Consider the following 16782-nt stretch of genomic DNA (forward strand, 5'->3'; position numbering starts at 1 on the left):
ATATCGGTGCACTGCACTGGCATGGTATATAAACATAAATTCAGTGTGTACTACACAGTTCCAGTGTTAGCTGGAGTGAAGTAGTGTATTGAAGATATCATCAATTAGCATAGCCATGAACACATATGCGTCCATGTCCAAGAGGACATCCAAAATGACGATGGAGTCGCACTCGATCGACCGGTCGGTGGTTGCCGCGTTGCTGTCAACGATTGAACCGTGTTTTAATTCCATGCCTGCTTGTATTATTAATTTATTTTATTAGCTTTTAAAGAAAATTATCAGGAGAGCTGCTAAGATGGGTAGAGTTCAGAAAGAACAGTTGCTGATGCATCCATGATACCTAAACCAGTCCAGTCTAGTCGTTCTACTTTACTGGCAGCTAGTACCAATTTGACTTGTTCTTGTACTAGTACTACTGCTCCTTTGGACTTGGAAGAGACATCCTGCTAAACTGCATCCAATTTGCTCACAAAGTCCAAATAATCTACTAGTAGTGTTTACTCAGTGCTAGGACATCCAGATACGCAGGTATGCACGTACTTACAACATTTTTTAAGATAATGAGAAAATCCCGGCGCCTTTGCTTTCACTGAAGCTAGAACCAAATTATTACAAAAATCTGTCAAAAATCACAAAACAAATAGAAAACTCAGCCTACTTACACATGGCAATCCAGAGATATGGTTAACAAGCTGGATTAGATTTCGACCTGATAAACTCAGAGCAGAGCAAGTCAAGATTTCATGATCCCTGTTGAATAATGAATGCTCTTCCTTCTCTTTAACAGTAGCATAGATGGAATCACTTGCAAATCTTGGACTACACTATGTTCACTTTTTGCACACATTTAATTTTGATGTGTAGCAGTAGCACTGGTGCCCTTAATTTGCTGCCTTCGTAACAGAAAGCAAAGGCACACATGTATGCCATTCTTTGTGCCACCAAACGAGTGAGAGAGGAGAGAAGAATGTTAGGTGGTTTGGCAAGATGATTAGGTTGAATTGGCCTGGTTACACATATCTGTTCTGTCATCATTGCAGTACGTGCTGAATAGTTGCTTGGCAGTTGGCACGCTCAAGGGAATTGACAATTTATTTGCTCTTCTCCTTTAGATGGCAGTACTAGTAATTAAGCTAATCCAGATATGTAAATATGTAATTAAGAGTTGCATTATCAGAAGAGCTAGCTAGTGTACTTACAGTGAGAGTTTCAACATGCCATCCTGTTCTATTCTGTTGAATGGTTGAATGGGTGATTGATTTTTGATGATTATTATTCCAGTGCACAAAAGAATAAAGTAACTATTACAATGTTGAAAATAGAATTAAAACAATATTCTAATAAATTATGGAGTACCATTTATAAGCTCCAAAAACGCACGCATTTTAACACATTCACCCCTTCCTAAAAAAAAGTACTACCTCCGTTTTTTAAATAGACGACGCCGTTGACTTTTTCTCACATGTTTGACCATTCGTCTTATTCAAAATATTTACGGAATTATAATTTATTTTGTTATGAATTGTTTTATCACTCATAGTACTTTAAGTGTGATTTATATCTTATACATTTGCATAAAATTTTTGAATAAGACGAATGGTCAAACATGTGAGAAAAAGTCAACGGCGTCATCTATTAAAGAACGGAGGGAGTATTGGTCAGTTGCAAGTGCAGATGCTGAACAGAAGCAAACAAAAACAACCCATTCGAATTCGATCGTTCGTTTGTCAAGAAACCAAGAGCTACTATATGATGTGAATGGGCCAATCTAACTGCACAGCCTTCCTAGCTTTATTTCTAGGCCTTTCTCAATTAGGTTGGCTTGGCCCAACCTAACATTCTAGGCCACACTACAGATCTGAGGATACGCAATCTCTCAGAGAAGTCTGAAGTCCGAAGATAAGCATCTGCAGTCGCTATGGACAAATGGGTAGAGACAAATGACGTGATGAAATGAAAGATCCTTGTATATATCCTCTCTTTGATGCCTGTTCTTTCTGCCCATTCAGATGAACAGCTATCAATGCTAGATTTGTTGGATACTAGTATATTGCTTGAATAATGCCACCAATTACCATAGTGGCGTTTACAGTGAAGAGATAAACTAGTTCCATTGTAATGATAATCAACTGATGCAGGGTCTGGTATGCAAATGAATGATAGTGGCTACAGTAGAAATGGAACAATCGGTGTTAGTACTTTATTGGGCAGCGAAGTATGTGGTCAAATTGTCAAAATCCTTAACAGTAGCAGCCACTGATCAGTTTGGAATATTGGGCTGGAACTGGAGTGGTTCAGAGAAGCTTCTCATCCTGCAGATTTTCTGACAGGCAAGATCCATCCACATACTCAAATCAGATTAGTTCCTTCCTTCCATTGATTATTGATTTATTGTCAGTTTCCTTTGCCACTCTTGTGATCAGATGAGTCAATCAATCATCAACAAGCTAGCATGCCAAAACTCAAGAGGTGGTGCATTCAGATAGCAGACATGAACGGCGTGGGGAATCTTGATCCTGTTTTGCCCATGACTCTGCTTGTGATCACACGCAAAAAATGCACCCACATTTTTTCAGACAACAGGAGAATATTAGTACAACCCAGAATGATAATGAACATTATTATACTCTTACTCGTTGTCCTTTGCATTTAATTAGATGATTTTAGCCCGTGCATTTGAGTAGCCAAGTCAGTGTACTTTCATGAACTACTAATTTTAATCACTTGTATGCATGTGAGAGAGAAGAAAAGGGGAAGTTATACACGTTAGAAGAACAGATACTGCATGCATCCATCTTCTGATGATCCATGCGGCCGGCCAGCGAGTATAGAGCTGTAGGGCACAGCTCAATTCCCTTTTCTCTTAGTAGCTAGCTAGAAAAGTCTATCAGAAAGAAAGCACATTTTCTTGTCCAAAAAGATAAAAAAGAATCAACCATTGAGGGCGGTGCCCCATCAGTTTGAGCCTTTGACTTCAACGAGTTAAACTAATACCACCCGCAATAGTAAAGTAAGTTGCTATCTATAAAACATGTACATCTCAGCAGTAGACTAGATTAATAGTAAACCACTTCAATGGTATGTTTACTGGGTATTTATAGCTGTCTAATCTATTACCTCGTTTTTCTTTATAGACTATCTCCAGATTAGTAGATAGCTTTGCTCTCTCTCTTCATTTAATCTCTTCCAAGTAGGAAAATATACTGACATGGATCTTTTATAGAGAGCCTATAAATAACCATTGCGGGTGCCCTAAGCATCCAAACTGAGATGAAGCAGGAAATAAAAAGGGGGCAGATTTAGTTAATTTGCGTTAACCAATCCCCTGATCTGGTTCGATGTGATGTGAAGGGAAGCTAAGCTGAAATGCTTAATCAGTTTCAGTACATATGCTGAGTGCTGAATCACATCCGAATAAACATATATATACAGGGAGATATCGGGAATGAAAGGCAATTGTTTGGTGCCTGAAAGCACGGCATGTCATGTGGTGGTGTAGGACGTGCAGTTCGAAACCGATTGGATCTACTGAAATCTCTGATGCCGATGGAACTGAAAGAGACCCATGTAGAGTACGTATGAGATCGTCAAGCTGCATACTAATGCTACTACAGCTGTACCCTGTATATATAGTTCGTCAGAATTAAGTCTGGATGTTGTGAAGGTAATTAAAGGAATTTATCAATTGTGTTGACGATCGATCAGGCAATGAACCCATTATTGTTTGCCTCCAAACACATTTCTGTACATCCATCAAGTCTGAAATTCTTTCTCCTTTTTACGACTCAAGAATTAAGAAAAAAGAGAGAGAGAGAGAGAGAATGTGACAGCAGAGGGCATATGCATGGTGACATAGATCCGATGAACGCGCGAGTGATACGACGGATCATATATGCAACCGCATAAATTGTTTCGCACTTACAGCTGGACCCTATGATGCATGCATTGCATACCAACAAAAGAAACAATCTGGAACAGGGCATCCATCCATGCAACACGCCATTTCTGCTAATCATGTCAATCAACGAAAGCTCAAGGCGGTTTCTTCTCGGTGTTTCACTAAATCGATTAGATTTTGCATGAATGAATCATATCAATGATTCAGAAAACCAAAAGTAGATCACGGCTTACTTTTCTTTTCTCCCAGTTTGATCAATTTCCACCCTTCAAATTCTATAATTCTCTTTTGTTTAGTAAGATTTGCATAAGATTTATGATATTCGAATAAACCTTGGTCAAATGATCGATGATAAACTTGTTTATTCAGTAAAGTAAAAAAAAGTGTAGTTAACGAGACGCTCCCGGCCATGTCGACAGCTGAGCTGACAAAAGGCGCGCCAGCTATAACCCCTTCGTCCCCTCTCCTCTTCTTCTACCTCGCGACCACTTCACTAGACTACACTACCACCTCTCTCTCGCTCTCTCTCGCGGCCATGGCGTCGTACAGGTTGCTCGTCATCCTCGTCTTCTCCGCGCTCGTCCCCTTGGCCGCCGGCGACACCTACCCGGCGGACTGCCCCTACCCGTGCCTGCTGCCGCCGCCCACGCCGGTCACCACCGACTGTCCGCCACCGCCCTCCACGCCGTCTTCCGGCTACTCGTACCCGCCGCCGTCATCCTCGTCTTCCAACACGCCGCCGTCGTCGTCGTCGTACTGGAACTACCCACCGCCGCAGGGCGGAGGAGGCGGCTACATTCCCTACTACCAGCCTCCCGCCGGCGGTGGCGGCGGCGGCGGTTTCAACTACCCGGCGCCGCCTCCGCCCAACCCCATCGTGCCGTGGTACCCTTGGTACTACAGGTCGCCGCCGTCGTCGCCGGCGACGGCGGTGACGGCGCGGGGGCGTTCGCTGCTTGCCTCGGTGGCCGTGGTAACAGCTGCTGCTGCTGCTTTAATTACCGTGTTTTAATGTAGCTCTCTTTTTCTTCTTTTCTCTAGTTTTAATTTCTTTATTTTGGAGAAATATATGATGAGGCAGCATTGTTATTCTATACTATATACAAATATGATCTATTATATTGCTCTAGTTTCTCCTCTAAATTTTTGACTTAAATAATTTAGTTTGATGTGTAGTGGAGCAACTATTGCAAGTTCTTCAAATCGTAATGCTACTGATCACAAGAATCTGGCCTTTTCCCGGTGCCTCTCTCCTTTTACTCCATTTTATTTTGCACTGAATTCCCAGCTTTTGTGAGTATATATATTCTCTACACTATAGTGTTATATACGAGAACAAGTATTGATAAACCTGGAGTGAACAGATTAACACCTTGGACTAATTAAAAGAATCGTGTCATTTCCGGTAAAAAAAAATCGTGTCATAGTTTTAAAATTGGCATTCATATTTAATTTAAGCTTATTAAATTCAGCAGTAAATTGATTAGATGGACGCATACACCAGACGTACATTCATAATCCGCATTTAGTTGCATCAACTTGAATGCAATTTTGATTAATTCGCGGCTAGTACGAATAACCAGTCCCTACAACTACAAGACTACTCCAAGCATATATACATCCTTGATGAAATTTTCAAGCTTCAAAGATAGATCCTCCGTGTCCATTGTAAATAAGAATTTAATTCATGTGCTCATTATTTCCCCTCGAGTTTTTTTTTTAAAGTATGTGTATCCTTTATGCATGTGTCTAGTGTCTAGTGGAGCTAGTTCAGCCACAAATCAACTACACGTGGAAGGGGAATATATGTACAAAATTCTCGCGATCTTAATTAACTACCCCCCAAAAGGTTTGCTTAGAGTATTGTCTATAATTAAATTGTTGGCGAAAAGCTAAGTATGAATGATTGACGAAAATATAAAGGATGGATGGGAGGTGGAGGGGAAAAGGTTGGAGTTCAATAATGGGTTCAGTAGGTTGGGAGTACACTTTATTTCTCCTCTATGAAAATCAGCTAGCTCACTCATTTAGCCTTCTTCGGCCCATCTATTTTTTCACGAGCACGCAAAAAAATTACACATTATTCTTTGGCCCATCTAAGATAGCTGAAATTGATGAATTATCTAATATTTTAAGCTATTTAAGTGTATAAACGAATGAATTGACAACTACAAAGTTGAAAAGTTACTTTTGAAAACTATTAAAAAATTTATATAGAAATTTTTCATATAAAACAAACCGTTTACGAGCCTAGGAAGCATGCAAGCGAAAATCCAAAATCAGAGAAAAAAATGGTGTTCTATGTTCAGGAGTCAGGACAAGGTTACGTTGGCAGCCAGGCAGCTAGATAGGCTAGAAGCCAATTGAGTGAGTAGGAAAGATGAGCAAAAGCACATTGATAGTTTGTTACATATAGTTACATGCATGCCAACGACTAGGACCGAAATTGCGGTGGCCTTGGTTCACACTTCACCACCTACAAATCTTGGAAATTAAACGAACAACTTTCTACCGGCACAAACAAGAATCATCATGCGATCTCCCTTTTATTTAACCTGAGGATAGGATGCATGACAGTAACTCAGAAAGCACTTCTGCTCAGATTCGTTGAGATGATAAAAGGTGAACAAGCAAGATCACCAAGCTACTATGCAGCTCACTGGCACTGTTCAGTGATCAGATTCGGTGGCCGTGCAGTGCCGTTGCCGCGAAGTTTCACGCCATTGCTGCTGCTGCAGCAGCAGGAGGAGGTCTAAAAGAACAGAAGGGAAGCATTCATCAAGAGGGGAAGAAGGAATAAAGGCTACTTACAAAAAAAAGAAGCTCATTTTGGGTGGTGGTAATTGGTAAAGGTGTCCTTCTAGCTCACCAGCAATGTCCAATACTCCAATTGCTTTCAAATATTCTTTTAATCAAAAGGGGAAGAAAAGAATGCAATGCCTTTTCCATGCCACTACAAAAACATTTCTACAATGTACTTATCTGCCGCAACCTCTTGCAAACAGCATGATTAATGGGCCATTAGTGACTTTGAAGAGGCTTTTATCTCATACTATGAGACCATGTCATGAGTACTCATGAGCAACTAGTCAGCCACATTCAGCGAATGAAGCTGCACAGAGAATAATGGAAGCACCAGGCACACGTGTCGATGCATTCTCATCAGATCCAAGGCATACTTGAATCACAGCTTCACTTTGCGCACTTCAAGATACCCTTGGATGATGCGACAAACTTGCCATCCAAGAATGCAAGAAATGGTCAAAACTACTCCACACACAAGAGTTGGCACACGGCAGAGCTACCTACCAAGTATTCCATCAGGCATTTTTTTTTTCAGAGGATGGAATATAGCTCTCTTTTTTTGTTAATGTTGATACACTGAGTTCTTGCTAAGATAAGTGGCTTTAAATTTCAGCACCATAGCACTACTATGACACAATAACAATACTAGAATGTGCAATACTAGCATTCAGTATGTCAGTCATGGCATAAGTGTGGACGCAGGACAGTGCATTAGACTATAGTGGCTTGGGCACGACTCATGTTGTCAAACATTACTTTGCCTAAGATGCAAGCATCACTTCAAAATTCGTCAACGAGGAGATCTTCAGGATTCAGAGCACATCATCCAACAAAATATGAGGTTTTCTTTCATTCTGGGAGAGGTATATACCTCACAATTTGAGAGGTAAAAAATTATACCGGTTTAACTGATTAGAAAACAAGTTTATGATTAGCACTGGCAAGACTTTTCTAGTCGTTCTGAGGTATAGAGAGGTACATATACCTCATAGTGTTATAGTGTTAGTCCTGAGGTATATACCTCTTAATCAAATATCTATACCGCTAGAAAATGTAAAAAAAAAAGTCTGAAATATTTATAAAGATAAGTTTTCAATCCTATTCCAACCTGTTAGATTAATTTTGGTACCTCTTTTTATGGAGAGGTATATCTCAAGGATGAGGTACATACATCTCAAAGGATGAGAGAAAATCTCACAAAGTATACCCCATATATCTAAACTGGGGAAGGGGACGATTGCAAACCCAGCTAGCCAACAACCAAAAACAATTTAATAATCCATGAGACCTAGATAATATCAGCGAGCTTAGTTGCTAACTGAAGCAAAAGAAGTGACGCATCAAACTAAAATGTACTCGAGGCACTAACTAATTGTACAGAATTTTCTCAGATGAACATAAATGGAAAGTTTACTTCTTTAATAAAAAGAAACTTTTAGGAAGCTTGAGCTCGTTTTGGGAAGATTGAAGATTGAACTGCCTTACCTACCACTTCCAATATGCAAAAGATGACATTTTTCCTTTTTCTAAGATGGGGTAAGCAGGAGAGCTGGAGTATCATACCTTGGGACCAGAAAACACAAAGATAGCCGCTTGTTTTGACAACGTCTTCAACTTTGGCAGCTATTCTGCTATCCCAAGATAGCCCGCTTGGTTGAGAACGTCTTCAACTTTGGCTGGTATGCTCCATTTCTCTTCCTTTTTCTACTGCCTATGGCACCAGTCATCTGTTGCACTCTCGTCTTCACTGTCGTTTAAATTGGTCAATAGGCATGAGGCAGGCTCCCAGTGCATGCACCTTTTTCTTTTGTACTTCAAAAAATGTGAATCCAGCATTTCACATCTTACACATGGGTGTGTCCAATTCAAAGTAAATTTACAAGGTCAGAATATTTGAGCATTACTTAAGACATGTAACCTCATAATTAAAAATGGGCACCATTTTACACTAAAAAGATACCAGAGGTAATACTGTCAAGCTTAAACCTGTCAAAAGATCAAGTAGTAATGAATAATCTTAAATCACAAAACTGGATCGAACACACGATACCAGAATCTAAAATTCAGCAATTTGGAAACAAATTAGTGACTTAGTGAGGATCATACAAGTAACTACCTGGTAGGTAGCTCTATCATTTTGTCTGATGGAATACTTGGTCAGCATTTGAAATGATGAGGTATGATCAGCATTCTCAAATATATTTAGGAAAAAATATTTAGTTCCTTCAAGCAGTAAGGTGAAGCACATCAAGGGCTTCCTTATTTGAACACTGATCTAAGAAACAAGAATTCAGATTATAAGATCAGATCAGTGAGAATCGATTTCCTCGGACACTATTAAGACTACAAGTAGATCCCTCTTACAGAAAAAAGAAGCATATTGGAAAGCATCAAGACCAATTATTGCATAAAGTCATGTAGAATTGATTATGTTCTGAATTCCCAGAAACAGCATAGACTAGGAAAAACTTTATATATTTAGGCTGTCATCTTTACGTTTTCAACTGAACTATTTGTACTGACTACTGAGTACTGATAAACAGAGTCATTTTCACAAAACATATGCAGAAGAGCCAATTAATTTCACCCTCATTCGACCCTTTGAAGTCCCAGAAACAATTGATTGTGAGGATTGTTCAGCTTTACACACAAGAAGAAAGATTCTCAACAAGTTCAGCCTTATTTGATTTTCACAAAGAATATGCAGAACAGCCAATCAATTTCTCTCTCCTTCAACCATTGAAGTCACAGATACAATTGGTTCTAAGGACTATTCAGTTTTATGTACAAGAAGTAAATTTGTCAACGAATTAAGCTTTATCACCTCAGTCAGACCCAACAATGGAAATGAATTAAACGAAAGAAGCAAATATATGAGTTTTCAGTAATGTTAAAGTAGTTATGTATGAAAATGTTTGTTGTCGGAAGTTCTAAACTATTTGAACAATTTTGTATTACGCTTGGGTTATGAATGACGAATTTAGTTACTCATATGAGAAATGGCAGCATTTTGAAGCTTCTCTTCCCACATAATATCAGAAAATTAACTACCACGACACATTTGAATTTGCATTTGTAAATGGTGCTTTTACACATCAATTTAACTAGCAGTGGCCAGCGGGCATTAGCACATCGCAGGGCATACCAACTAAGGGAGTGACAATCTAGCTAGCAGTGTAGTAATACCACTCAAAGACATGTCGGGTTCCAAACAGAACATGTACCATTATCATACTATGATATTAGATAATAGAGCACATAACTCATCACTGCAATGCAGTAAAACAATCAAAATTCTCGGACATGAGCATAACAGCTAAGATCAGTAAAAAAAATTGAGGGGCACATTTTAGTGTCTCACACATCTTGCTGCATACGTCGAAGCAAGTCCAGGATAGGCCCTGCAGATTCAGCTTCTGTGGCCAGCTGTTTCACCATCATCTCCGCGGCCTTCAAATCCTCCTTCAACTCTGCATTCAGCGCTAGGTGCGAGAAGTGCTGGTCGAACACCAATCCTAGCGCCCCAGCCACCACCCGAAATGAGGGCACAATGTCACACAGCTCCAGCCCTGGCATTCCCACAGCCTCTGGGCATGCCTGCGCCTCTGGGAACCTCTGGTATTTCCCTATCCACTTGGTGAGGTACTTCATCAACGTGACCACCTCCCCACCATCCAGCTCCGATACGGCTGCGCCGAAGACCAAAGAGTCCACATTCTCAGACGCAAACAGGTAATGCAGGCACACCTCCGGTGAGGTGAACCCATCGTATCCCATCATGAGCAGCAGCGCCGCCTGCCTCGCCATGGCATCGACCTTCTTCCCCGCGCCCTTCTCCTTGCACCTGTTGACCGCTAGCACCGCGGCTTCCTTCCACCGGTTCTTGACACTCATCATGGCGTCGTAGGCGGCATTGGAGGCCGGCGAGAGGAAGCAGCGGAGCGTCGCGAGCAGCTCGGAGGAGCGGAGGTCGGCGGCCTGTCGGACCACGGCGCAGACGAGCTCGGGGCGGTCGGCCTCGGAGAGCGAGGAAAGGAGGCTCGGCGGGGGGTGGCGGAGGAGGCCGCACTCGGCGAGGGCGAGGAGGACGTCGTACTCAGCGAGGTTCGCCGCTCGGGAGGCGACGGGGGAGGCGAGGGCGGCGGGGAAGTAGGGGGAGACGGAGCGGATGGCTTGTGGGAGGTTGGGGGAGGGGGCGGGGAGGGAGAGGGAGTTGGAGAGGGTGGTGAGGAAGGAGGCGAGGAGGGAGCGGAAGCGCGGGAGGGAGACGGAGGTGGAGGAGAGGGAGGTGGAGAGGAAGGAGGCGGCGGTGGCGAGGGCGGGGTCGGCGGGGGAGAGGGACCAATCGGAGGGCGGGATCTGGGTGGGGAGCGCGGAGGAGGTCGGCGGTGGCGGAGCGGCGCCGGGAGTGAGGACGATGGGGTTCGCCGCGACGGCGGCGGCGGCGGCGGCGGCGGCGGCGGAGGGATTGGTGATGGCGGCGAGGAGCGTCATGGCGCCGGCGCGAGAAGAGAAAGTGGAGGGGTTAGGGTTTTGGAGGAGATGACTATTCAAATGGCATCGACTTATTACTACTAGTATGTTCGATCAATCTGGACCGTTGAAATATCATGGGCCGCGGTTCGTTTAGTGTGTTTACTGGCCCGAGACGAATAATTGGGCCAATACGAAGCCCGTATTAATTGCGGATGGTAAATTCTGGGGAAAAGTACACCGAAGGTCCCTCAGCTTGTCATCGAGTTACAAAATTGTCCCCGACCGAAAAACCAGACATCCGGCATCACTTTAACTAATCAAAACCAGTTCTTTGATGGTTTTGACTCAGGTTTTGTCTGATGTGGCAGCTGAGTCAGCATTGGACCCACACGGGCTCACATGTCATGTCAGCTGACATGTTCACGTCAGCCTCCTCTTTCTTTCCCCTCATCTCTCTTTCTCCTCTCTCACATTCTTCTTCTTTCGGCAGGCCGGTCAACGAGTGGAGAGGAGGCCGGCAGCAGGAGCCGATCTATAAGATGGTCCGGCCCTACCATATATCAGAAAAAGAAAATAAACAAATAGCGATCGCGGCATGAAAAGCGGAAACCGAAGCGTCGCGCGGACGTGTGCGTGAGCGTGACATACTACGCACGAACTGGGGCAGAGATGCAGATCGAAGCGAGGCCGTCATCGAACCGTTGTGCTGGCTGGTCATACGCCTCGAACCGTCGCATTGAGCCCGCCGCGGCCGCCGTCGCATCGAGCCCGCCGCAATGCGGCCGCCATCGCATCGATCCCACTGATGACCACCACCTATCGCCGGTCTCCTGCCGTTGACCACCACGAATTGCCTATCTGGCGGAAGAGAAAACGCGAAAGAAAGAGATGCCGCGCGCGAAATTATAGGATGAGGAGTTGCGGTACCATGAGGTACCAACGATTTCTTACTGTTCGATGAAGCCAGATTAACGGTCAGAATTTGGTACTGCATAACCTGAAGGACAGTAAAAAACCCTCTTAATAGGAATGCGCAGCTAATCACTTATTACCCTATTGTACATCCTTTTTTTTTTTGTTCCTTCTTCTCCTTTGAAATATCATTGTTCTTCATCTTACAATGTGAAATCTTTCTTTAATAGAGATGGGTACATCTCGAGTATTATTTCTGAACAAGTATAATGGTTTGACTATGATATGTGTGAGAAGGTGGTCAATTAGCTAATAGATGGAGACCAGTAGATAATGTGACTTGACTAAGCTCATTTCGGAGAGCTCCTTCAAACAAACCAAATTACCAGAGCATAAAGTATCACAACGCCAAAGAATTAAATCCGACTACCAAACTATGAACCATATGCAGAACACTTCCTTCACAACTTCGACTGAATAAATCATCTAAATTTATTTATGGCCTTTTGGAAGAAAAAGAAAGCATTTTACAAGGGATGCACACATGTAAAATTAAAATTCTCTCGTCCATTGTAACACACGGGTATTTTTTGCTAGTCTTAACAGAAATCCCAAACAAATCATATATATCATACGAGATACGGTAGCGGGATCTTAACAGAAATCCCAAACAAAATCAAGAAATCCGAAACAAATCATGGTCCTAAGATGGATGAAATATCAACATGTCATACAAGATACTAGTAACAAAGGCAACCAACCAGTTGACTCCTCGTCATAAATTTAATTAACCAAGTACTAGTAATCTTGGCACTTTAAGTTAAAAATCTCGACATCAAAGACCAAGGTGTTGCCCTGGATGATGCATTCATAGCTATAGATAGATAGATAGATAGATAGATAGATAGATAGATAGATAGGAGCACATGTTTTCCTCTCTTTTTTTTCTACAAAAAATTGGCCTCCTCAAGAACAAAGGAGCCCAGCCCCGCACGTATATGTGTTGTTCCATCACATCACTGCTAGTGTTATCTCTTCTCTCCTACTAGTACAACCTAAAACTACAAGTAAAGCAATGGAGAGCTCCTGGCAGCACCATCTTTTAACTTAAATAAAAACACCTCATCAACTATCTCGTCGAACTTGCAAGAAACCCAAGTCCAGGCAGCCTCAGCCCACCAAATCTGCTCGTGCTTGTGTTCGTTCCTGTGCTTGCTCCAGTTGAGGATGAGGCTCCATTTGAAGATTCAGGAGATCCTTCCCTAATAGACGACGTTCTGGTCACAACACTCCGCTGCTCCTGAAAACGACCTGATCCTTCCCTACAAGATGATGTTCTGCTCACAAAACCCCACTGTTCCTCCTGCAAAAGTCCAGCAACAGCTCGTTTCAATCATGGAAAGCGCAAGAGGAAACTGAAATTGCAAACAACAAAGTGCAACATCAAACTGAAACCACACCTGTGGTGCCTCTGCGCTAGGTGATGGTTCAGCTGCAGGTGTGGTTGTCGGCAGAACTGGAAGAGCAGTAGATTGAGGCAACGAAGAAACCTGCAACCGGAAACACAGGAACCAAAGTCAACAAACTGGGGCATGTCCCGACCATGACAAAGCTGGGAAAGGTGCAAGCCTTTACCCTCCTAACAACTCGCTCTGAAGATCCAATAGCTGGAGGAACGGATGCTGCTGGGACCTGAAAATCAAAACATCTCTTCAGAATAAGCATATAGGAAGAGAATATGCAAATAGTTGAGGTGCAACTGGTTTTGTTAAATAAAGTATTGAAGAAGCATGGCATTAATGAATCACTAGATCATTCAAACTTGCCTGACGAATAGTGGCTTTCTGGGTGAACTCAACCAAGTCAGATATTCCATTAGCCGTACGATCCTAACAGGATTTCAAGAAGATAGCATTAGGAGCATGTCGACGAGTTAGTTGGTGTAGTGGTAATATGAGCTTCTACTTTTCCTTTAAAAAAAGAGCTTTCTACTCACCTGGGTGTATTCCAGACTCACGAGCTTTGATTCCTGCATGATACAAGATACAATAAAAGTACATGAGTAATATTCATCAGTTAATAAGGTAGAAATCTGGATATTCAGTAAATGTAGAATCTGTTCCATTATGAGGTACATACCAGACTCCGAACTACAAGGTTAACTGATTGTAAATCCTCTTGGAAAGCACTCAGATCCCCATGGATGACTGTGACCTACAAGTCAGTCATGAAATGCCATTAGGTCGCTGAAAATGCATCAAAAACTATAAAAGTAAACCCAAAAAATAAAAGGAAAAATAGTTCCAACCTCATCCCTTGTCCCTTCAATAATTTCTTGTGTTTCATCTAAACTGATATCCACACGATCAATCCTTCCAGCGAGATGTTTCCTTGCAGACTGAATAGTGAAAATCAAAGGCCAGTAAGATGTTTTGGTTGGAACAATGAAAACATGGAATTACAAGTAACACGTTTGAGTGCAGCGTTGCTGAAAGAAGTTAAAAACTTACAGTGACATCATCTGAAACCTTGTCCAATTGGCTGCCAACTACATTGCAAGCATCGGATAAGCCACGCTTCGTGACAAACATCAAATCAGAAAGTTTCCAGCCCTGCAAATCAATGTAACTTTAGAAACTAGCTAGAACGGCGAAACAAGAAATGGCAAGCAGATAGGATTGTAATAATATGCACTTGCGTCCATGATCTAGAATGACAGAACAATAAACATCAAAATAGCAACTAGAATAATCAAAGATTATGTCCTCCTCATTCTGTACTCCCATTGAGGTGAAAGAATCAAACATTACCTTCCACTTAATGTAGGCGTAGCCAACAGCCCCAGCAACAGCCACCACTGTTATAGTAAATGTACCAGGCCCTACAGAAAAAGGATTTACATGAATGTCGTTTAAGGAAATTTGAGAAAGAATGTGTGTAACCATATGTAATTGTGTATGTTTAAAGGCAAAAGAGCATGATGAAAGTTTATTAGCAATAACTATAAAAACTTTCACATGTCCAAGAACCTTTATAATGCAGTGAACAACATAATGATAATCAGCAGTGCATAGTATCTCAGCCAAGACCATGACAAATAATAATAAGGAAAGAAAAAGAAAAGAACATGTGAACATCTGAATCGCAAAATGGTATACTCTATATATGAACAGACAACGCAATTGTAGCTCTGTCGAACATGTAGATATAAAAACAACAGACCAAGTCTGAAAAAAATCAAAAGGTAATAGAAATATCTAACACTCTAAAATCGCATTAATTCTTAGCAAAGATGTCGACATTGGGGCGTATACAAAGTATAGTGTCATGTGAAAATTTATGTTTGTATGATCTGTGTCTCACGCATAAGTCAGTAACTAAAACATAGTAACTAGTCAGCAGGAACTTACCTGATCTAGCAGCATTGGTGACAACTGTAACAGGCCTTGAGCCTAGAGATTGTATCTCCTGTCTGAGATGGTTGACCTGAGATAATAGCTGAGCGGTGTGTGCATCGGTGTTAGACGATGTATCTTTCCCTTCGTTTCCATGCTTCTTGACAAACTAAGAGGGGGAAAAGAATCATGTGACGGTGAGTTATAACATATATAGCAGTAGTATTTTGGGTTGATAGTTAGGGCATGGGGGCAATAAGGTACCATACCTTGGCAGCACCAGAAAGTACCTCCCCAGCACTAGGGAGTTTGGCATCACCACCTACAAGAACTGATCCAAGAATTCCTGCAGGCAAGCAAACAGCATAAACATTGGTACCGAGTAAAACTAGTACTTAGTTCTTTAGTGGAAGGGCCTATGTACTGGGGAAGCCGGTAAGTATATACACCCTATGATATTAGATGGGCAATAAGTTGGGGGGATTTGACAGATGTAGCAGTGGGATACCTAATAAGTTCCTATGAAACCACCTGGTTTGAAGAGAAAGCTTAGTTGAACTAAACAAACCCCGGCCCTAAAAGGCTAAATCAATCTATGTATTGGAATCTGCTAAAGCAAATAATACAAGAAGATGGGATTTCTCAAAAAAAAAAAAAGAAGATGGGATTTGGCAGTGGGATTGGTTTGGCGCCTGCGCCATGGTTGCAAGTAGCATCTATCTATCTATCTAGTATCAATCTCGAACTCGAAAGTCAACCGGCTGGGCGACGAGAAGCTAGGACTGCGCGTGCGCGGGTGGACCTCAGGAGGAGGGAGCAGACGGCGGAAGGGGGGGGGGGGGGGGGGGGGGGAGGGGGACTCACCGGAGCCGACGAGGATGGCGACGTTGCCAAGCCCCATGGCGGCGCGCGCCCCTCCTGGCTGTAGCTCTGCTTTAATCTAGAGGCGGCGGCGGCGGTGGCGGCGGGGGAAGAGGAGACGAGGCCGGCGAGAGGGAGGACAGATTAAACCTCTCGATCGATCGAGTTTATTTTCGTACTACTACTTTCCTAGAATAATTGTTGCGCTAGCTACTTATTAACGGGGGACTTGTAGGGATGAAAACGGTACGGAAACTATATTTATTATTTTTTTAGTAAATTGCGTTGACGGTACAAGAACTTGGCGGGTGGGTGCGATTAAGTACAAGAACTTGAAAATTGGACATATCGATACAACAACTTGGCTAGGTGGGTGCGTTTGTGGTTCAAAAGGCTGCCACATAAGATTTTTTTGCCACGTTAGCTTTCCAC

The 16782-nt window shown here is 42.5% G+C and overlaps 3 protein-coding genes across 3 annotated transcripts; 1 reads left to right on the forward strand and 2 right to left on the reverse strand.

The window, feature by feature from the left end:
* The first annotated feature begins 4312 nt into the window (after positions 1 to 4312).
* LOC127760701 (extensin-like) lies at positions 4313 to 5030 on the forward strand. Its single transcript, XM_052284999.1, has one exon. The coding sequence runs from the start codon at positions 4437 to 4439 to the stop codon at positions 4911 to 4913; it is 477 nt and encodes a 158-aa protein (XP_052140959.1). The 5' UTR covers positions 4313 to 4436; the 3' UTR covers positions 4914 to 5030.
* A 4719-nt stretch (positions 5031 to 9749) lies between these two features.
* On the reverse strand, positions 9750 to 11231 carry LOC127760695 (uncharacterized). Its single transcript, XM_052284994.1, has one exon. The coding sequence runs from the start codon at positions 11198 to 11200 to the stop codon at positions 10064 to 10066; it is 1137 nt and encodes a 378-aa protein (XP_052140954.1). The 5' UTR covers positions 11201 to 11231; the 3' UTR covers positions 9750 to 10063.
* Positions 11232 to 12991: 1760 nt separating this feature from the next.
* Positions 12992 to 16520, reverse strand: LOC127760696 (uncharacterized). The gene is made up of 12 exons (XM_052284995.1): positions 16354 to 16520; positions 15759 to 15835; positions 15505 to 15658; positions 14905 to 14975; positions 14605 to 14706; positions 14403 to 14492; positions 14234 to 14308; positions 14091 to 14123; positions 13921 to 13983; positions 13730 to 13786; positions 13555 to 13644; positions 12992 to 13457 (listed from the first exon to the last, which is right to left on the reverse strand). The coding sequence occupies exons 1-12, from the start codon at positions 16388 to 16390 to the stop codon at positions 13224 to 13226; spliced, it is 1083 nt and encodes a 360-aa protein (XP_052140955.1). The 5' UTR covers positions 16391 to 16520; the 3' UTR covers positions 12992 to 13223.
* Positions 16521 to 16782: the final 262 nt, after the last annotated feature.

The sequence above is a fragment of the Oryza glaberrima genome, chromosome 1 (assembly GCF_000147395.1).
Source record: "Oryza glaberrima chromosome 1, OglaRS2, whole genome shotgun sequence".
NCBI lineage: Eukaryota > Viridiplantae > Streptophyta > Magnoliopsida > Poales > Poaceae > Oryza > Oryza glaberrima.